Genomic DNA, 23,281 nt, shown 5'->3' on the forward strand with positions numbered 1-23,281 from the left:
CAAACTAGTGCCCTACACAAGGACTGGGGTGCAGAGAAGTGACAGGACCACGGAGTCAAAATGTGATAACAGAAGGCAGGCCATCCACTGAAGGGCTGACGAACACTACAAGGATGACTGATCAAAAGTGATTGAACCGCCACTGCGGAGTACAGGCCGAGTCTTCTCCATCATGCAGTACCATCAGGGAGTCATCTGCTGAACTCCATGCAGGGCTCTGTGGCCTAAATCCTGGTCCAAATGAGACGGCAACCTGAAAAATATGTTTAAAATGACACTCTTGAAAATGCCATCAAAGATACAACAGCAACAGTTTGATCTTTACAAGTTCATATAGCTTAAACTGTAATATGAAAACTTGGCATTTTAACAAACGATTAACCTTAGTGTGCAAAGTAAAGAAGTCTTTAAGGAGTCCTGAAAATGTCACACACGCACACAGACACTCTGTAACCCACCTATGCTGTTCAATGCTGAAGATACTGGAGCCCACCATGAGTGCATCAGGCCAAAGGTAGGAACCAACCCTGAATGGCATGCCAATGGGGTGCAGTCATACTGGTGCAGCTTTGAGCGGCCAAATCAACACACACACACACAGCGTTAGACAGTGACCTGGAGAAACACCCAGAGGAGCTGGAAGAAGACGCAAACTTCATAAAGGCAGCAAGTGGTCCGGACTTTGAACCTGTGAGACAGCGGCTCTAAAAGCCAAGTCACAGATAATGTTACGTGTGCATTGTGTTTGAAATTTACTATGTTATGATTTGTCAGGGGACTGGAAATCATCAGAATAGAGATTATTACAGAATGGAAAGAATTGTGTCCTATATTGGATGAACTACATTCGATATCCACTGGGAGTTGCTTACTCACCTAAATAAGGACGTCTAATTAATTTTGCAAAGATGACAGCTTTGGTATTTTATTTTATCTAACATGCACACTTTAAAGTCTGCTTGTAATTGCGAACAGCAACTAAAAACAACGTTGCAGTGCCCAAGTTAAGAGACATCTCTGTATCTGTTCTTAACTTTCACTTGTCAGTTCAAAGCCAGCTCTCAGTCAGCGCAACGTCTCAGTCTTAACCTGAAACGGCCTTCACAGCCTGAACCACCGACGTTTCATAGACTTCCTCTGTGCAAATCCTTGGCTTTGATGTGGCCGATTCTTTAACTTTACTGATATTATACGAAAGATAAGAACTTCTTTCATAATCAATGTGTGGAGCACATTAAGTGGAAATTTCAGTGAGCGTAGTCACAAAGATTTTTAAATACCACTTAGTGTGCTAAGAGCCACTCGGCTTGGACACAAGGTTAGTCACCTTTGTAATGGAGTTACAAATCCCGTACAATGAATATTCTATGAGTGTACACAGGTGACAGTCTAGATAGTGCTAACTGTACTGATGTAGGCACAAGTGAGCACAGTGAAAGTCCACCGGAGGCAGGCCAGTGCCCACCTGAATCAGCTAAACAGACCTCTGGAGGGTTCTGATGGCAGTGTGAGAAGAGGGGTTACCAGAACAGCCAGGTTTTATTCCTTTTCCTTGCACCACAGAGTGAAAGCTCATCCAGTTTGTTGTTTTTTTTTTTAATTTTCACTTTGCAAAAATCTTCACTTGCTGTGTATTATAAATAAATATCTTGAGTTTCAGAGACAATGTGGTGTGTAGCCAAAATGCACTGCTGGGATCATAAAGTTTGATTGTTTCAAATATGGACATTTAAGACATAACTTGCTACAACAAAATCACAAGAAAGGATATTTCAACGGCTGGGCTTAATACTGAAATGAAAGTAGGTTAACTGGTGAGTGGTGGCTCCCATCTAAAAGCTGAAGATGACTTTTGCCCGACATATGCACAAGACTGCAGCTACTTCGAGATGGGAGGACTTGCAGCTACAGAGTGGATACAAATGCCACTCACAACGGCCTGTACAGTAGTTTGTTAAAAATGGGTCATTACAGGTCCAAATTGCTTTGGATTTGTCTCAGCTGCTTCTATGTTACAAAACGGCCTTTGAGAAACAAGCACAATGTACAAAACATTTAAATCAATGGTAGTTGGTAGAGGAAAAGGCAAAAAAAGGCAATAAGAAGTCTTTACAAACTCAAGTCCAAGACAGAACTGAGCTACAGTACAATGACAAAAGATGGCTGGTAAAGAGTTGACTGGCAGAAAGAGATGGGATTGGAAGTGGAAATAATGTCATAGGGAGGCAGGTTATGAGGAACTGGAGGAGGAAGTGATGTCTTTATGAGGCGGGTTCTGCTGATGGTCTGCAGAGGTAAAGAGGAGAAAGTGTCAAGAATACAGTGCCAACCCCCTGTCTGCAGCACATTTATTCAAGCCTGTAAACTGTCTCACCTGCCAACGTGTGTGACGACTATATAAACATGCACACACACATTATAAATATTATAATGTATTATGTATATATTATATTATGTGGGTGGTTACCTACCAGGTAATGCTTGTCCTTGGTTGGCCAGTCAACAAACATCCACCATATCCTCTCAGTTGCGAGAAGCAGATCATTCATTCATAAGTTCGTACATTCATACATACCCATATACTGTATACATACTGTATATACACACACAGGACAATGACACCTCATTCCCCTTCAAAGTAGGCACCTTGGGACCTCACACAGTTCTCCTAGTGTCTGTTCCACTGTTCAAACCACTCTGCATAATCCTTTGTTGGAATCACCATCAGCTGCCTCATCATATTTTCATGAATCTCATTGACACTCTGAAATCTTTTCACTTTCAAAGGTGATTTTAGTTTTGGGAAAAGCAAAAAGTCACATCGCAGGGCACCAAATCTGGGCTGAAGGGGGCTCAGTCACCTGGGTGATTTGAGGTTTCGCCAAAAAACTGCACGAAACATGATGCATAGGTAGGCTCGTCGTCATGGTGAAGCTGCCAATCACCAGTTGGCCATTGCTGCGGCCGTTTTTGTCGTATTGCGTCCTTCAACCAACGAAGAACATTGAGGTAGTACTCCTTATTGTTTGTTTGTCCTAGAGGAACGTACTCATGAAGGACAACACCTACCCAATCAAAAAACACAGTTAACATGGTCTTGATCTTGCTGTGACTTTGCGGAGACTTCTTCGGATGTGTAGAACCAGACGGCTTCCATTGAGACGACTGGCCGTCATTTCCGGATCATAGCTGTAGACCCATGATTCATCTTTGATTTTAACCTTTTCGAGGAAATCTGGTTCATTGGTAGCAGTCTGAAGCAAGACATTAGCAATTTCAGCACAATGTTTCTTCTGCTCTGGTAACAGAAGCCGTGGATCGAATTTTGCTACGACACGTTTCATGCCAAGATCCCGCGTCAAAATCTTCAACGCAGCAGTTTTTGGAATCCCCAGATCAGCTCCTAGTTCTCGCACTGTCAGTGGCCGATCTTTGTTGATTGCAGCCCATACATGTTCAACATTCTCAGGTGTTCTGCTTGTCGCAGGCCTTCCAGAACATGGATCACTTTCAACAGATTCTTGGCCATCATTGAAGTGTTTGTGCCTCACTTATTTGTGCTGCACTCATTGCATCGTCCCCAAAAGCCTTCTGAATCATCAGAATAGTTTCCACGGACGAATGTTCAAGTTTAACACGAAATTTGATGCAGATTCTTTGCTCTGCTCACTCAGTCATTTTGAATGCCACAGTCACACAGTACACATGTTCACTCAACGGTGTCTAGCGGCCCCACGGACTAGTCCAGCGAAGTCGTCATTGTTCATGCATGCACATTCCAGTCCATTCTCCTTGGCTGCCGAGTTACATCCATGCCGTGCAAACCGTTCTCATTATATTAACAATGACTGGACTGTTTCCGGACAGACCTTGTGTATGTTTATATATATTATATATACACACATACATAAATAAAACAGTCATGGGTACCTTGAGCACCTTTTAGGATCCCTGCTGCCTTACCCAGAATATGAATTTCATGGGTTAATGCTGTCAGCTGGGCCACTCTCTTATGTGGAGGCGAGTGAATCCCAATAAGTTCCTGGAACACCTAAACTAGGAATTTCTAGAGTCACATGTTTCTTAAAAGCTTAGAAAGCAAAGAGTAAATCACTACTCATGTCTGCTCAATGAGCACCCAGTGGTAAGGACAGTCCAATGTGGAATAGTTATGGAGTTAATAGGGTCATAACTGTGTCCCCCTTCTTTACTTACTTATTACCACCAACTTTAAAAGGACATGCAGCTCATGTACTGCAGTGTATTGCTTAACAACTTGTTTATATCTCTTGTTGAAAGCAAGAGCCATATCATGAAAATACAGTTGTTTGATGCTACAAATAAAATTTATTTTGGATGGCCTACAAAAGATTGTTTGTGTACCAGCCTGTTGTGATGAAGATAAAATCTAGAAACCATCCATCCATTTTCCAACCCGCTGAATCCGAACACAGGGTCACGGGGGTCTGCTGGAGCCAATCCCAGCCAACACAGGGCACAAGGCAGGAACCAATCCCGGGCAGGGTGCCAACCCACTGCAGAAATCTAGAAACCATAATATTTTAATTTCATAAAAGGGGAAGGAACCCAACAACAGTAAATATAGCATTTTATTCCAAGAGTTAATTTCGGCAACATTTTAAAAAAAAATTAAAATAAAGAATATTTCTTAATTAATTTTCCACTGTTAAAATAAACATTTTTGTACATTACCAATTTATTTTTAAACAAAGCAATTAACATTTATGTGGTCCTTCTTGAGGAGCCTGCAGGAGAGTTTTTAGAGAGCTGAAGAAGGAAGCCAAGAATAGCAGAGACAACACTAAAGTATGCAGAGTACAAGCAAAACAAAGGAAAGCAAGAGAAAGGGAAAAACACAAAAAAGAGAAAAGAGCAGAAAGAGGAACAAATAAAAGAAGGTGGGAAAAGCAGGCTTCCCTGATCCGCATTTACAGTATACAATATTTGAACAAAATGTAAAGGGAATGTTAAATGTGGTCAGAATGAAGAGGTGAAAAAGATTAAACCTGAAAGAAAGAAAAAAAGATCACAGCACAATCTGGGACACTGTGGTCATCAAAAAGTTAAAGTGACAAAGTTTAAATAAATGATTGAGAGTTTCTAATATATGCAGTATTAGTGTACTCTTGTACATACATAGTAGAAAGAAATAAACAGTTGAAATAAAAAAGGCTCACAATAAAAAGTTGAAGGAAGAAGAAATCCATGAGTTTGGTCAACCGGCCATAATTGTATTGCCTCTCTAAGAGAGAAAGCTGTGACAAAGAAAATAGTGAAACAGACACAGAAACAGGGAACACAAGACCAGTGATAATAAATCAAAGATGTCTCAAGGCTTACAGAGAGGGGATGGTGATGATGCGGCACTTCAGTTCCCTACCCAAAGGTTCATACAGGAGTTATCAAAGAGGTACAATAAACAGAAATGGTGCTTAGCCGGCCACATTCAGCAGATCTCCTTATTTAGCTAGCCTGATCCTGTCAAAGGTCCTAATAAATTGGATAAAACTTGGAATAAGAAATGGTCCTGTTAAAGCAAGCTTCCTAAATTCACCCAACAAATTCAGGGAGAGAAGAATAGAGAGATATAAGGCACTGCAAACAATGTGCGGAAAAAAAAATGCAGTCAATTAGAAGAGTTCTGCAGCCACTTCAAGGTCTTTCCAGCTTTAGGCTGTGCTGTCACTGTACACTGCCATGTCATATCAGGCCCAATAATAGGATTCGTGGTACAGAGTATGCAGACAGCCTCAGCTAAAGTGAATAATCTAAGAAACAGAAAGTCAGTCATCTTTGTCAGGTATTTGGTGATGTACGTTCATTAAAAAGGAAAACGATTTACAGACTGGCTTATTTTAGCCAAGGTTTCAATATCCTGGGCATTAGTCATAAAAATCCAGGAACATGAACCAGCCAGCAGGCTCACACTCACATCAGAATGCTGTCGAACTTATTTCACATGCACAGTCAGTATTAACCCTGAAGTGGAGATGCTCTGTTGTTCCGGTGGGAGGGGGGCACCAGGTGTGGTGGCAGTTCACTGGGCAGCTCATAGCCCTCCAGCTTGATTCTAATAAGATGCTGTGCCAGTGCAAACTCTTCATCGTCTAGCATGCCATCACAATCACAGTCTGCTAGCTTCCAGATCTTGCCAAGCACTGTATTGGGCAACTTAGAATTGAGCATCTCTTTCTTGGCATTTGCTCCCGTGATCCGGCCATTGATAGGGGACAGGCTGTAGAAGACCTCATCATATTTAGGCTTGTCCCGAGCCACGATCCACTCTTCGTTGTCGACTCCCTCACCAGCTCCCTCACCATAACCATGGCCAAAGGGACTGTCATTAACCCCGTCAAAAGCCCCGCCCTGGACAGACTGTGAGGGCATGCTACTCTCCTCCTTACGGATCTGCATCATGAGACCAGCAATATTCTCAGCGAGCATCTTGTCCACTGAATCAATCAGTTTAGACTTCATGGAAGGGAATTTGCTGAAATCGTAGTGCTGTAACTGCTCCTGCAAGAGCAAAGAAAAAAAACAAAAGAGACTGAGTTAAGAAACTTCTCTCTGGTCTCCAGACATTACTACCAGTTTAACAAGGAACTCTCTCTCCCTCTTCTGGTATCAGAAATATTTTTCTTTCTTAAAAAAATGCTACAGCAGGATGATGAAGGAGAACACTGACCAACAACATCTATGCAAGTTAATACCTCGACCCTCACCACCACACTAGTTAATTTCAGCCAGATCAGCTAAAAGATTAAAATAACAAAATGTGCCCATCTGAATTAGAAAAATGATTTCCAGCATTACAAAAGACTGCTTCACACTAAACATGGAACACTTGTTTTTTTTTTTATTATACAGTGGATGATACCAAACTTTGATGTCATATCTTAAAAGCTAAATAAAAACACACAGCCCACCCCTGGTCACGTTACTCACTCACATTGCAGCACTGCTCTAAGAGGAGAGGGTCAGAATCCATGTCAACGTGCTGGAGCCATCTGTTAAAGTACCAGGTCAGTCAGAGTGTTTTGCTACAATCTGTTGCTATAAGGGTTTTTTTCAGTATGGAATTGTGATGTGTTAGGAGTATTTTTTTGTATAGCTAGGGTGCCAATTTTAGTTTTAAAATATTTTCTAACACCACTGTAGTTGTGCACATATAGCGTTATTGCTAGTCACGTATTGTGGTGGCTAGGTAGCTTGGTGGATCAGCATGCCAATCATTTAAATTTCAAGTCACAGACACGCACAACCAAAACAAAGAAAAAGAAAGATCAAGAAAAGTTCATGAAAAATCAACAAAAGAAAAGGAGAGAGATTATGGATTTTAAAGACTTCTTCTAGGGAATGGAAAAATCCAGAAAGAGAAAAAAGAAAAAAGGACTTGAAGTCTAAAATACTGTTTTTCCATCTTAAAAAATACAGTTTCTCAATGTGGAGGATACTAAGAAATGTGTTCATGCAAGTATTTATAGTAGGACCAAGTATTGCAAAGCAGGCTGCTAAAACCAGTTTTCAACGGATTCAAAATTGTGTTGCAAGAATCTTTACAAGAACTAGAAGGTACAACTAAATAACTCCAGTTAAGCTTAGGGCGGATTTCAAAATCTTCCTTCATACATATTTTTTTTTTTTTTTAAATAGGGACCCTGCTTACCCATCTGAAGTTATTACACACTTTGGTAAACATTAAGATCTCAATATGCTGGCCTACTAAAGATTCAAATGATTACTAAAATAACAATGGGAGGTCAAGTTTTTAGCTTTTGGTTCCCAAAGATGTAGAATGACCTGCCTGCTTACTGTAAAATATCACTTATAATGTGTACTTGTGTCTAATATGCATGCTGATTTAGCCCAAATGGTCTCAGGCCATTTTTATTTTCCCTCCTCCATCGTCAAATAAGCATTACTCAACAATAATATTAAAGGACAGATACAGATAGGGTGCATTCATGTTAATCAGTTTACAACTGATTTGTCTTACTGTATCTATGAAAATCTATATATTTACAGTAGGTGTTATGTATTATTTAATTAGCTATATTTTCAATTGCATTTTACCTGTTAATAGTACTCAGAGCCTACAATCTGAATTGAATTGTTAACATTAGAACAAATTTGATAAGACCAGGCCATTTAAATCGAAAAAGGGTTCTCAATCTGTATTCGCTAAACTTTTGGAAAAGATCATCAAGTTCACATTTGATGTCCCTCAAAGTACTACACTATCTAGCATGCTATGCTGTAACTTATTTCAGATACCTATGGCTGACAGTTTGAATACATTTTCTAATGTTTTTGTGAAATTTCTCCATGTTCTCAATTTTTATTGAGTAACTCATTTTAAGGTAACCACTGCCATCCACCATATTGATTCTCTCCTTAATTCTGGACACTTCTTAATCTTCATTTCCTTTAAGTGAAATGATGTGACTTCTTTGTCTTATACACCGCAGTCCTGGATTAAGTCTGGTTTCTACCTGCTTTGCTTTATCCAATATAATTTTTATTGCTATTTTTTGAAATTTGGAGACTAAAGATACATTCATTTGTAGGCTTCATAATTACTGTAGATGGTATAGCTTAAGGAAAACACAGATGTGACAGGTTTGTCGGATTTAAAAACATATTAGTTCTTTAATAATATCTTTAGGCTCCTGCTTTGCCAGTCTTCCTCTAGCTCAACTCTTGCTCACCTGATTGCAGTAAGGGGCTAATGACTTATAAGTATTGAACTTGAAGAAAGACTTGAAAAGTGTAAGGTGAACCGTATTGTTTATTAAACTTTAAAAGAAGTCATATAGTTCCAAAGATTCTGCAGAGTTAAAACTTCTTCTTCTATTCGGCTGCTCCCGTTATGGGTTGGCCACAGTGGATCATCTTCTTCCATATGTTTCTGTCCTCTGCATCTTGTTCTGTTACACCCATCACCTGCATGTCCTCTCTCAGCACATCCATAAACCTTCACTTAGGCCTTCCTCTTTTCCTATTCCCTGGCAGCTCTATCTTTAGCATCCTTCTCCCAATATATGCAGCATCTCTTCTCTGCACATGTCCAAACCAATGCAATCTCGCCTCTCTGACTTTGCCTCCCAACCGTCCGACTTGAGCTGACCCTCTATGATACCCATCTGTTACAAATTACTCCTGACACTCTTCTCCACCCATTCCACCCTGCCTGCACTCTTTTCCACCTCTCTTTCACAATCCCCATTACTCTGTATTGTTGATCCCAAGTATTTAAACTCATCCATCTTTGCTAACTCTACTCCTTGCATCCTCACCATTCCACTGACCTCCCTCTCATTTACACACATGTATTCTGTCTTGTTCCTACTGACCTTCATTCCTCTCCTCTCTAGAGCATATCTCCACCTCTCCAGGGTCTCCTCAACCTGCTCCCCACTATCGCTACAGATCACAATGTCATCAGCAAACATCATAGTCCACTGGGACTCCTGTCTAACCTCGTCTGTCAACCTGTCCATCACCATTGCAAATAAGAAAGGGCTCAGAGCTGATCCCTGATGTAATTCCACCTCCATGTTGAATGCATCTGTCGCTCCTACCGCAGACCTCACCACTGTCATACTTCCCTAATACATATCCTGTACAACTCTTACGTACTTCTCTGCCACTCCCGACTTCCTCATACAATACCACAGCTCCTCTCAAGGCACCCTGTCATATGCTTTCTCCAGGTCCACAAAGACACAATGCAACTCCTTCTGGCCTTCTCTAAACTTCTCCATCAACATCCTCAGAGCAAACATCGCATCTGTGGTGCTCTTTCTTGGCATGTAACCATACTGCTGCTCACTAATCACCTCACTTCTTAACCTAGCTTCCACTACTCTTTCCCATAACTTCATGCTGTGGCTCATCAATTTTATTCCCCTGTAGTTATTGCAGTCCTGCACATCCCCCTTATTCTTAAATATTGGCACCAGTACACTTCTTCTCCATTCCTCAGGCATCCTCTCACTTTCCAAGATTCCATTAAACAATCTGGTTAAAACTCCACTGCCATCTCTCCTAAACACCTCCATGCTTCCACAGGTATGTCATCTGGACCAACGGCCTTTCCGTTTTTCATCCTTTTCATAGCTGTTCTTACTTCCTCCTTGCTAATCCGTTGCACTTCCTGATTCACTATCTCCACATCATCCAACCTCTTCTCTCTCTCGTTCTTTTCATTCATCATCCCTCTCAAAGTACTCTTTCCATCTGCTCAACACACTTTCCATTTTTATCTTTTATTACCCTAACCTGCTGCACATCTTTCCCAGCTCGGTCTCTCTGTCTAGCCAATAGGTACAGGTCCTTTTCTCCCTCCTTAGTGTCCAACTTCTCATACAACTCATCATACGCCTTTTCTTTAGCCTTCGCCACCTCTCTCTTCACCTCGCACCTTATCTCCTTGGACTCTTGTCTACTTTCTGCATCTCTCTGACTATCCCACTTCCTTTTCCTCCTTCCTCTTTCCAGATATCATGCCAAGCACCCTTCGTGCTGTCACCCTTACTACATCTGCTGTAGTTTCCCGGCTGTCTGGTAACTCTTCACTGCCACCCATTGCCTGTCTCACCTCCTCCTTAAACTCAACCTTGCAGTCTTCCTTTTTCAACTTCCATCATTTGATCCTTGGCTCTGCCCTCACTCTCTTCCTCTTGTTGATATCCAACGTCATCCTACAGACCACCATCCTATGCTGCTTAACTACACTTTCCCCTGCCACCACTTTGCAGTCTTCAATCTCCTTCAGATCAACTCTTCCGCATAGAATGTAATCTACCTTTGTGCATCCTCCTCCACTCTTGTACGTAACCCTATGTTCCTCCCTGTTCTTAAAATACGTACTTACCACAGCCATGTCCATCCTTTTGGCAAAATCCACTATCCTCTGACCTTCTTCATTCCTCTCCTTGACACCATACCTACCCATCACCTCCTCGTCTCCTTTGTTCCCTTCACCAATATGCCCACTGAAATCCGCTCCAATCACCACTTTCTGTCCCTTGGGTACACTGTTCATCACTTCATCTAACTCATTCCAAAAATCTTCTCTCTTATCCATTGCACACCCTACTTGCGGGGCATATGTACTAACAACATTCATCATCACACCTCCAATTTCCAGCTTCATAATCATTAGTCTGCCTGACATTCTTTTCACCTCCAAAACACTCTTGAGATATTGTTCCTTCAGAATAACTCCTACCCCATTTTTCCTCTGCAGAGTTAAAACTTAAGAGGAAAAATATTTTTACTTGCATTATCTTTCATCTCAACAATATATTCATTCCTAGAAAATTAGCAACATTTCTCAACGGTTAGGCAAAACAGGTAGGTCAACTGTTATATGACTTTTCACATTCATGAAATGCTTCTCTTCATAATCACAAACTATTTTTTGTATGAATAACTGAATGTGATAAGTGAAATATCCACTCTCACAGGTGTTTTTTGTGAATCAAATCAGTCTCAGTGATTACTGCTTTATTTCATTCAATTTCTCCATAAGTTGCTTGTTGAAATCCATCAAATATGCCTGTTTTTCTTTTGCAGTGTGATGGAGACAGTTTGATTTTGCAGTTCAAGTCAGTTTGCTTGTAGTTTCTGTTTTGACAGCATAATCACCTGTTACATGCTCAAGTGTTTTACATCAGCCTTCACTTGCATTCTCTTTCTTTGCAACTTGTCAAGCTCATCCATGAGGCTCTTCTTCTAAGTTAATCCTCTGTCCTTCGCACCATCTTTTCTGTTCATCACTGTACACGTGGTACATCTGCCTAGCTCTTATCGCTGACACAAGAAGTTCTTTTATAATCTGAACATTACATACTACCTCCAACAGCCCCAACAGGTTAAAGATTCTCTCTGCAACCACTGAATGCTCCTTCAGATTATCCATTATAATCTCCTCATTCGCAGAGAAGCCTTTTCTCCACTCTTGCCTGTCCAAGAATATTCCCTCAACTTTCTGAACTCTGCTTTGGAACCCATTGTTCCATTCAGTATAGCATCTAGCCTTTCTGACTTGAGGTAAATTTCACGGAAGTCTGCTGTACTCACAGCAAAATCACAAAATTCCCTGATCTCCCCCTCAGCATGTCATCATAACGGACGTATTCGTTTGATTTGCTGTGACAAAGAGTGTGCAGGACACTCTTCATTTTCTGAGCCCACTGCTCCTTATTTGAGACAATCTGTCTTGGTTCAATGACACTGCATATTACTGACAAGCAGATGGTTTACTGGTACCTTCTTAGGATCCATGGCCAAGAGATTTGTTACGAAAAAGAAGCAGTTTTCCACATATCACTTTCAGCACTTTTAGTGTCTTAAAACCTCACAGCAAGCTAATGCTTCTGCCAATATGGTTAGAGTGGAGTAAGAGTCCTGAAAGTCTACTGACCAATCTAATCTAATGCAGTTACAATTCTGAACAATCAGTATTAATGTACATATTTCTGACTAATAAACAATAACTTCATACTGAAGAATTCATAAGGACAGACCCTCTAAATATAACAGAATGGAAAAATGCTTGATCTGAATTTGATTTTCTGGAATGAAAACAATTTGGGCTGTGTTCCGCTACAATTGCACCTATACAACACTTTTTTTTTTTTTAAATTAAAATCACATGGATGAGGGTATATTGGGAAGATAAAAAAAATAAGTATTTGGTTAGAAGTTATTGATTTTGTATATAAAATGTTAACATCGTTCTGCTTCTGGAAATCAGGCTTAGAAGAATACAAGCAACATCAAAGGGTAGTACAGCAAACACCCACACTGTGGCAGTCTGACAACATTTATTATAGTCACAGCTCAACAGACGTTTCCAGTAAAACATGAAATAACACAAATAGAAATAGGCAGAACCGGGACACAAACAAACCTAAAAAAATAAAAGTAGTAAGCCTTGTTGCCAATCAACAGACCTGAATACACTTTCCTTTGTATACTGGAATAAGCAACACTCAAACAGACAACAAACACTCAGTCTTTAAGTACTGCTCTAATCATAAAACCAGACATATTAAATGAAGGTTAAGGAGTCGGGAGCTTCACGTTGCACTTTACTGACAGCATGGGTGAGGTGCAAGTAATAAATAGTCCTCAACAAAAGATTAATCTCTCTTCAACAGTGTGTAAAAAAAAAAAAAAATGTAATTGCTTCTCTACCAATATGCCAATCAAATAGATCATATTAACAATTGTAATTGGAATACACACAATAATGTAGGGTCAATATCCTCTGGCACTTATTATAAATAATGTTGATTAGTAGGACCATGATAGTACAGGTTTTTCAATATCCATGTTTAATATTAAAAATTTAAAAATTACACTGCAGGTTTTTTTCCCCTCAATTCTTAACTGGTTTAAATTCAGGTGAAGATTAAGAGATACAAAAAACACACTGCTTGCAAGCTATAGGCCACACTGTAAAAATGTAATATATCTTAAAGTATAACAAATAAACTAAAATATGTAGATAGCATACTCTACATGCTGGGATATTTTTTCATTTAAAGAAAGTTAATTGCTTTCTGTATGCGGTTCCTTCAGAGGTGAAGGAAAGTCATTGTTAGAATAAAAAAAAAAAATCCACTCTTATCACTCATAGGCACTGAGAAAAATATACTATTTCACCTAGTGATATACCCAGAAACTAAGCTACAGAATATTCTTATTATGACAATAAGGGAGTATCAGTGAAAAATTCTGGAACTCTCTGAAACATACACTGAAAATTTTAGGGTGTGTACTCCTCTGTCTTCTATTCTGACAATTTTCATAGTAAGCAAGTAATACTTACTTATTTACTAAGAAAAATCAAAAAGACAGACTAAACACAAACAATATAGTGCCTGACTGACAAGAGATTGCTGGGACAAATGCACCACCAAAGCAGTGTAGGACTGGCTGAAGTGCTGCAGAACATCTCAGAGAAACACCAAAGGAAAAAAGCCCTTGCACACAGAACATATTTAAGTACCTAAGAAAAGGTACAGTGTTAATGAAGATATTTTAATCTCCTCTTTGGCAAATGACCTAAAACTATAAATCAGACAAAGGCTAAACAGTAAAAGGGGAAAAAAAATTGGAACAAATTGTGCATGATGTGTGATAGGTGTAAGTGTCCTATTAAAGAGCATTTTTGTGACAAAGCCTAGAAAGTACAGACGTAACAAATTTCCTTCAGCTAGTCTGGCAAGATTCCTAGACACAAGAGGAATATCCGCCAACTTTGTCTAAGGAAGTTCCTGTGTTTCACTGATGATGCTGCATACGCCCAACAATGAACTGACAGTTTATTTCCATAGAGCATAGTACTGTGGAAACAAAATACATCCAGCAGGATCACTATATATGTAAAGACATGCTTGGGTCAGACATATCAAAGGGGATACTGCAGGGTAAGAATTTGGAAAGAACAAACAGAGAACCTGCATCCTGGTGACATTGGGAAAGTCTCCTGGCGAGATGTGGTGCTCCTTCTGGAGTGCTATATAGATCTCAGGCAGTTTGGTAATCAGTTCTTTCTTCTTGTTTTCTTTACCAAACATAGCAGGCATCTCCTTTTTCAGGTAGCTCATGATGTAGGCATGGACCTGTAACAGAAAAGTCTAGGTTAACTACACTCCTACTGAAGACAAACTAAACCAGAGCTTAAAAGCAGACATGTAAAGCCAATTAACAACTACCAACATCCACAAACAGGCACATAATTGTACCCACAATGAGTACCTTCAGCACTCAACAGCCCTCTGTACTCAGACAGAAATACATGGCCAGCTCTCAGATTTCTCAGTCAACTTAAACTGGATTTTTTTTTTGTATATGACTTAACATTTGAGCTCACAGAACTCTATTCCGTATCTATAATACAAATGTTAACGTTTTCATCTAAACAAATGTAAATAGTGTGTGTTTAATACCAAAACACAGAGAAATGATTAAGAAAAACCTCACGGAGGAACTGGGTATTACTTTAGCACACAGACATGCCTTTAGTTGCATTGTAAAACAACAGGAATTCTTTAAAACGCCTTGTAAGGCATGTATGAACCTTTGTGACCACTGTGTCAAATGTTTCACACCTCAAGGAAAATCACAAATTTCTAGCAAGATGGATTACTAGATGGACAAGGGGCTTGCAAGAGGCAGAGAGCAAAGAAAGAATCTAGGAAGGCACTAACAGAGTACTGGCTGTGATGACACACTGAGAGAATGGCAATGTGAGAGTACAGTGAGCCCTGCAATTGCACTGTAGACACTATAACGTGTATAGCATCTCCAAGGATACTAGAGGGTCATGAAACTAGAAACTGCAAGGGATATCTAAACCTAATTTAACAGAGGGATCATGGAGGACTTGTGTGAGGTTAGAAAGACTTGCTGTTTAATAGGAGGAACGACTTTGTCCAAGGCTATGAGGACAGAAAAACTGGGGTCCCCTATAAAAGACCAGGGTCAAAAGTGATACAGTTGAATTATGAAAAGAAGAATGCTTGGTGCTACATTAATAGGTAAGTAGGTAAGCCACCCCGCACTTAACAGACAAGGCACAAACATTTTTAGGCAGGCTCAGAGATGCCTTACTATTGGTGCTTTATTTTTTTTAATTGTACCTATGTTTTCCTTGTATTCAACTCCTTTTTGATTTATGTTTAATGAAGCACAACTTTTTGTATGATTTGACTCACTTTGTGGGTAAAGAGGGCTTGAAGTCAATCTACTTTGATAAAGAGTGTAGAAATAATAATTTAAGATGTTATCCAAGTTAAGAAGGTAAATTACAGAAGGGAGCCTCATATTAAAGGACCAGTCACACCAAAACTTGTAGTCACTGCTATACTGCTTGAACAGAATTTGAGTTGTTCTGGTTTACACTAATATGCTCCAGCCGGATATCGTGACAATGACTGTTTTGGTTTCTGGTCAACAGGTCAATGGCAGCAGGAGACAGCACATATAAACAGAGGTCCTACTCAAAAATAAGCATCAAGGGGTCAGCAAAAGGCTGATGAGCTATTGAACCAAACATAGCTAAGACTATGCTCTGAAACAAACAGGAAATAACCATGCACATATTAAAACCAATGGCTTTGCTCTGACAATATAGTGTTTCCTAATCCTGAGCAGACATGCAATACAATACTGTATAACAACTAGGGTTAGTACCAATAATTTCTTCCAGTGGCAACATTCCCCTGCATTGTGCCATACAGACAAATTACAGTGCAGATGCAAAGTTATCTTCCACATTTATATTAGTTATACAGTACTGCTCAAACTAGGACTGTCAGACTGGACTTCACTATAATTCAAATTTATATGGAAAAGGTCTTATGCAAAGGAAACTACTGACATTCAATTGTAAAAGGATGGCTGTTTGTTGTAGCTGCACCAATTTTGGCATCAAGTTACACTAGGCATGCTGTGCAAAGCTGCAGTATTATACAGATTTATTTCTGTACTTCACATCTTTGGTCAGACTTTTCATAATTTTTAATGGTTGTTATTTTAATTAGCAAAATTTACAGCCAGACCCCTTCCAATTTCTTTGCTGTATCACTGCCTAGCACTTTGATTTACAGGTGTAATTGGATCAGTTTTTCTACATGCTTTTCTGGTGAGGTGTACCGCAATTAGTCTATGCCTTACATGGTTGCTGGATTTACATGTAACAGCCTAAAAACAATGAGGTACAATTAAAAATATTCAGGCCACCTTTATTAAAATATTACTGTATCTATAAAGAACAAAAGTAAACACTATGTGGACCCTGACTTGATACTGTGACAATTCGAGAAGTCACAAAGGAGTGCTTTCCCAGGTGAGTCCACACATGCTTCACTACATTATTGTTAATGATTTTGTTTTTTTATTTGCGGTGCTTCTTCAATGCATGAAGCGCTACTGACAATGATGTGTGGGTCTTGTCTGTTGCACTCAGCTGGTGTCCTGCGCTACACACTTATTATGACATGTCTTGCTGCTGCAAGGACAGCTGTGAGGACTTGGAAGCGGAGTAGGGGTTAAACACAAGGGAAAGCACTTTTATTGAGGGTGTGGACAGCTGAGTAACAGGGGTGAGGGATAATGCACTCATGCCCAACAGGATTAGCACTTTGTCACCCAACCGTCAGTACTAGACTGAAAACAAGATGGCAAGGCTGACGCTTTCCTTCTATATGGTATAGCTGCTTAGGATTTTGATGGCTCTTATATTTAAACAACTGTTGGTGGAGTACCGTTGATGTTGGTGATTGTAACCGCAACAGCAGGAAAAAACTTGCATGCAATGTCCAAAATCGTTAACCTACTGTACATTTGAATATATTTAAATGTTTACTTGTTTTTAATTTGAATAAATCAAAATTTAATTTTTTGGTTAATTTGACAGCCCTAGTTCAAACACACTTGTACTTGTCTTTTGAAATTCACCAATGACTACACCTCTCCCTAGCTTCTACATTTTGCACCTTGGCCAGCCGTGCTCGCTTGATGAGGTCATTGAGCTTGCGCAGGGCAGCATTGCGTGGGAGGCTCTGTATGTCCCGGAAGAGGTCCTGTGCTTCAGCCTCAAACAGCTTGCGGTTATCTGTGTTCTGAAGGGGTTTAGACCAGAAGGATCCCAAGTAGACCCGAACCACTTCTGGAGTGTTGATCACTTTCCCTAGTGACCACATGAGGGCTCCATAGACTCTCATCAGCTGTTGTGTGTCCACTTGATCAGCCTTGTTAAGAACAACACGGATCTTGTCATCTTGTCCTCGGAAAGCTCGAATTGCTTCTGAGAACTCATCTGAGATGTCCAATTTATGTGCATCGAAAAGCAGGATGATCCGGTCCACTCTTTCACCAAACCACTGCAGCACCTGGGTGAAGTCATAACCTGAGGAAAGAAAAAGAACTTAATATCTGACCAGGCTATCAGGTGAGAAAAGAAAGGTGTCACTATTAGTTTATTAAGACAACCTTTCACTGTGTTACTAAGGACAAAACATTCACTGACTCGTGGAACTAAAGACAAAACTCTGCATACCTGTTGGTGTCTATGGTCAATGACAGTCTTAACGCTTAAAGTGTTCTCCTTATGATTTGCTAGTTATTATCTCCCATCATGTCTCCTCTGCACTTGTATATAACGGTGGACACAAACCCACGATCATCAACCCACTTAAAAGCTACTGACCCAGTCAGGTTTTTCCATATTCTCTGCTCCCACCCACTTTTCCCAGTGCAACTTGGTTTGCTTCTCATCTTAAATTTATATCATTTAGTGTCGCCATTGCCCCTGGGTGGGCATTAATTTCCACAGGGAACTGATAAAGTAACACTGAGCTTATGAAATATTCTGCTAGTGCACCCACTGTAGAATATGAAAGGAATTGTACTGTTGTGATAGCAAGCAGTTTGGACAGACACGTCACCAAAATAAATAAATGCAAATAAATGCAGGCTTCTTCTAAAATCCATAGCTGCCTAGATGAGTTTCTTGGAGCTCAGAAAGTTAGACACTGTAATCCATTTGGAAAGCTGTAGCACTAGCTGCTTATTCTAAGGACCCATCATGTACCCCCAGGGGCTTCAACAGAAAATAACATCAGCCAAATAAATCAATGGTAAAAAGTGAAATAATTGACTTTCGAAAGATTTTAAAGTACAATTTGGAAACCACAAAAACCAGAGAAAGATGGCAGAGAGGACAAAGAGAACATACAATCAACTGGGATTCTCTGCAAATGAGAGTGAAAAAGGACAACTGTGAGAGATGGAGCGAGTAAGAGAGAAATAATATTTAGGTATAGTTTTGTTTTATCTAGTCATCATAAACGAGTTAGCAGCATGGACACAGCCATTCTCAACTGCAGCATCTATTATTGCAAAAATAGTTTTTCAAATTATTTCTAAATCATTACCACCTATTTAGGTATATATGGTTTACAATGCCACTGTATATTAAACTGTTTTAACAATTTATTTGAAGTAGTGGTTATGGGGAAAATTAGTACATACAATAAACACATATGAATATGCATGTACGCATTTGAAACAACCAAGCTGGCCTGGTCTAAGTGATAGTGGATCTTTGCCAGAGTGTGGAAATGTCATCCAAGAATGGTTTCAGCCATACATCCACTTTTTTTTTTTTTTTGGAAAGACTAATCCTTCACAGCAATGAAATACAAGAAGCAAGTATTGAAAACAGATGGATAGTTAATTGGTATACTTTAGAATTCTTTAATATTTTCTCACATACAATACATAAAGCCCTTACGATGCAGTGCGACTTACTGAGGGGGTGAGTGTCAAACAGCAATGCAGTATTGGGGGCTCAACCACAAATCAATAGATTTTCTAACTAGGGTACATACAATGACAATAAGCAGCATTACTGCAACTAACTGCAGTGTGTCTTCAAGTATGTTTTATACAGCACCCATTTCTCATTAGTGCACTACAACTTAAATAAAAAAAACTCACTGCTTTAGACAAAATTCAAAGATTTCCTAGGTGTGTTTAGAAATCTGTGTAAACAACCAAAAAAATGAGTGGGTGGTGTATTAAGGAAATGTGTGTATACAGTAAGTATTAGACAGTGTGCCACCCTACCAGGCAAACAAGATATACAAAGAAAGTTTTTTTTTCTTCTTTTCAGTGTATAACCAAGACAAACTAACTGCACCCAACCCAAAAGTCAGCATCCAAGACGGCAGCCAGTATGCTGATGTAACACAAATGACTATTTCCTTCTTTTCTGTTGAGTGCTTAAAATGCTTATCACTTCCTTCCTGCTGGAAGAATCCTGCTTCTGATTCATGAGTATTGGTTCCCAAAAGTAACTGAAGACAGCATGACGCACATATTCCCATTAAACAAATAGTCTATGATAATGATGGATCACATTTCCAGATCTACCTTGTATTATTTAAAAAAAACCTTATTACATGTACAGTATGTATTGCAGAATGCACAGGAGGGGCTGGGCAATCATTTGGCCTTGAAACCCCCTGAGATTTATTTTCTCCAGCATCCCTTTAGCTGGAGTTTTTATTTTCCTCTCCCCATTGGCCATATGACCCCATCTTTTACCACATATTACAATTACAGACATACTATTTATTACACACATTTGTACAGTATTTTAGCTTATGTTTAATTCCTTAAGAAACACTTCCATTTTCACTGTTTATTTCTATTGCCTATTTTATTGATTTATTCTCTTTGTAATTCTTTTACTTGTTGAAAAGGATGTTGAAGTACATATTTTGTAGGAAAATGTGCTATATAAATAAATATTATTACAACACTAAATGCAGGGATTCTCCACCTTTCTAAAATTTAGTTACAAGAAGGTCCTGTAAATGTCTAAACGCACTGACACCAGGGATTAATCAGAGTTAACACAAATAAAAAAAAAAAAAAGTGACCAATTGTATCCACTTCAAATTATTAATACTAAATCAGAAAAATCACAGTCTTTAGAAATGTGCAACCTTTCTTTTCCACTACCAGGAACGGGGCTTTTATTAAATTGCCAGCTTTGTCCTTATTACTCACGTCCATTTCATTACAAAATGCCGGTAAGGACCAAAAGGGTGCGTCCCACAAATCAAATCCCCTCCCTATTCCTTTTAGTTAAAAATTATTTTGATTTCTCATTTATGGATTTCAGCCTATGGGTTACATCAGCAAACGATCATTAAAACTTAGCATTGGACATAAAAAGAGACACAATAGAACAATGCTAAGACATAATATGGGCATGAAGCTCAGATTTCTATTCTATATTTCTATAGTCCAAAAGGGTGGCTCCTTTTGGGAGGGCATAAGCCAGACTGAAAGAGACTTGTGCAGCTCAATACCACTAATCATATAGAAGAAAAGACAATGGGTAGGTGTTTGGGAAAGGTTGTTTGTGTATCTGTGCCATAACACTGAAACTCAGAAGAGAAGCAGCAACTTAATGACAGCTGAGCTGGGCTGCCAGTCTAGTGCGGAATAGACTGGACAGGGAATGTTCAGTCAGTGTAGAGTAAGAAGAGGTGGAGGGGGAAGAATTCTGTTAATTTAAAGTGATGGTAGAGTGGGACAGTGTCCAGTCATATATTTTATATGTATGTATTTTATGTAACTCAGGTATTACGCACTTACACAAAAGAAAGGAACGAAGTGGAGTTAACAAAGACACGCATCTTGTACAATGACATTTTCCAAGAATCTGAGAATTTTCTAAGAGTTATGAGTTATTAGCAGGATGGTGATAGGAAGAATTACGAGTCGTTTAGTTTAACAGTGAGAAGGAGCTCTGAACCCGACACCATCAGTAATGTCACCGATGAGCTGGACAGTGAGGCACAACAATGAAGCAAGGGCATGGTGCAAAAAGTGCAAAAAGTGCTTTTATTAAAATCAACAAAAGCAAAAACCAAAGTGTCCAAATTAAAGCGCAGTGCATCACAACATCAATAAATAAATAATCCAATAAAAGCTAGTGAAAAATGTGGTTAAAATCCAATAGATATATCCTTTTAAAAAACAACAAGGTTAAAATAACGGCTGGAAGCAGTCTCTTTAAAAACACAAAGCTCAGTGCCTCCTTTCCACTAGTGACTCCCCTGCTTCTCCCATTCAGGCCCCGCAACAGGGGAGTCGCCCTACCAGCAAAATGCAGCTCCTTCAATACTGGTCCAGTAGCCCTCTGATCCCCGGCTACGTTGGGCTCCAGCCGGACCAAGACTTGGGTTCATTCCCCAGTGACCAGGGTGCTCACGCTGGGGCTCAACACGCCTAAAGCCTCCACAACTCCGCTCCTTTCAGCAGCCAGTCGTCTCCTCTGCTGGTCACTCCAGCTACTCCCAATTACTCAGCTGGAGCGACTGCTTCAATCTGTCCCATCCGAGAGTTGGCCACACTCCTCCGGGGCTCTCCTACCAGCTGCCTGACTTTGCTCAAGCGAGCCTGCTGTCGCTCGTACCGGCTCTCCACTTCCCCAGCCTTCTACACCACAAAGACTCCCTTCATTTATTACTTGGAAGTAAAATGAAAACAGATAGACAACTGAACTTGCTATTTAAATTTCAAAGATTAAAGCAAATACAGAAAAAATATCGTTTTGTAATTAAGTTATTTCTTAGAGACTGCTAGCAAAAAGCCATTACTTAATAGTATGGTAATAAATGTACTGTGGTTTATAATGCCTTTAGATAAGAGTTAGATAAAGACATTCGCTAAAGACATGTAAATGAATTCTGACAAACCTGAAAAACTCATTGTAGAGTTGTACAGGAGCACAAGATAAGGCATAAGGTGAAGAAAGAGATGGTGAATGCTAAAAGATTAATTTGTACAGGAGGTTGGACACTAAGGAGGGATAAAAGGACCTGAACCAATTGGCTAGACAGAGGCACCAAGCTGGGAAAGATAAGCAGCAGGTTAGGGTGATGAAGGATAAAGACGGAAATGTACTCGCAAGACAGCAGAGTGTTTTGAGCAGTACTCTGAGAGGCTGATGAATAGAGAATGAGAGAGAGAAGGTAGCAAGGAGGAAGTAAGGACAGCTATGAAGAGGATGAAGAATGGGAAGGCCATTGGTCCAGATGACATACCTGTGGAAGTATGGATGTGTTTAGGAAAGATGGGAGAGGAGTTTTTAACCAGATTTTTTTAATGGAATCTTGGAAAGTGAGAGGATGCTTTAGGAGTGGAAAAGAAGTGTACTGGTACCGATTTTTAAGAATAAGAGTGATGTGCAAAACTAGTATCTACAGAGGGATAACACTGATGAGCCATAGCATGAAGTTATGGGACAGAGTAGTGGAAGCTAGGATAAGAAGGGAGGTGATGATTAGTGAGCAGCAGTATAGTTTCATGGAGGGAAAGACCACCAAAGAGGCAATGTTTGCTCTGAGGGTGTTGATGGAGAAGTATAGAGAAGGTCAGAAGGAGTTGCATTGCGTCTTTGTGGACCTGGAGAAAGCATACGACAGGGTGCCTAGAGAGGAGTTGTGGTATTGTATGAGGAAGTCGGGAGTGGCAGAGAAGTACAGGATATGTACAGTATGAGGGAAGTGTAACAGAGGTGAGGTCTGCGGTAAGAGTGACGGATACATTTGAGGTTGAGGTGGGATTACATCAGGGATTGGCTCTGAGCCCTTTTTTATTTGCAATAGTGATGGACAGGTTGACAGATAAGATTAGAAGGGAGTCCCCATAGACTATG

The 23,281-nt window shown here is 39.8% G+C and overlaps 1 protein-coding gene across 1 annotated transcript in view; it reads right to left on the reverse strand.

Moving 5' to 3' along the window:
* Positions 1-4,594: 4,594 nt before the first annotated feature.
* The window catches only part of ehd4 (EH-domain containing 4), a 60,593-nt gene continuing 41,906 nt past the window's right edge, over positions 4,595-23,281 (reverse strand). Inside the window, exons 4-6 of the mRNA XM_028821194.2 lie at positions 17,538-17,950; positions 14,496-14,660; positions 4,595-6,537 (exon numbers count right to left, since the gene is read on the reverse strand). Of these exons, the coding sequence (XP_028677027.1) occupies positions 5,995-6,537; positions 14,496-14,660; positions 17,538-17,950 (1,121 nt within the window). The 3' untranslated portion in view covers positions 4,595-5,994. The remainder of the gene's footprint in view (positions 6,538-14,495; positions 14,661-17,537; positions 17,951-23,281) is intronic.

Source organism: Erpetoichthys calabaricus, chromosome 16, assembly GCF_900747795.2.
Source record: "Erpetoichthys calabaricus chromosome 16, fErpCal1.3, whole genome shotgun sequence".
In the NCBI taxonomy this organism is placed as follows: domain Eukaryota; kingdom Metazoa; phylum Chordata; class Cladistia; order Polypteriformes; family Polypteridae; genus Erpetoichthys; species Erpetoichthys calabaricus.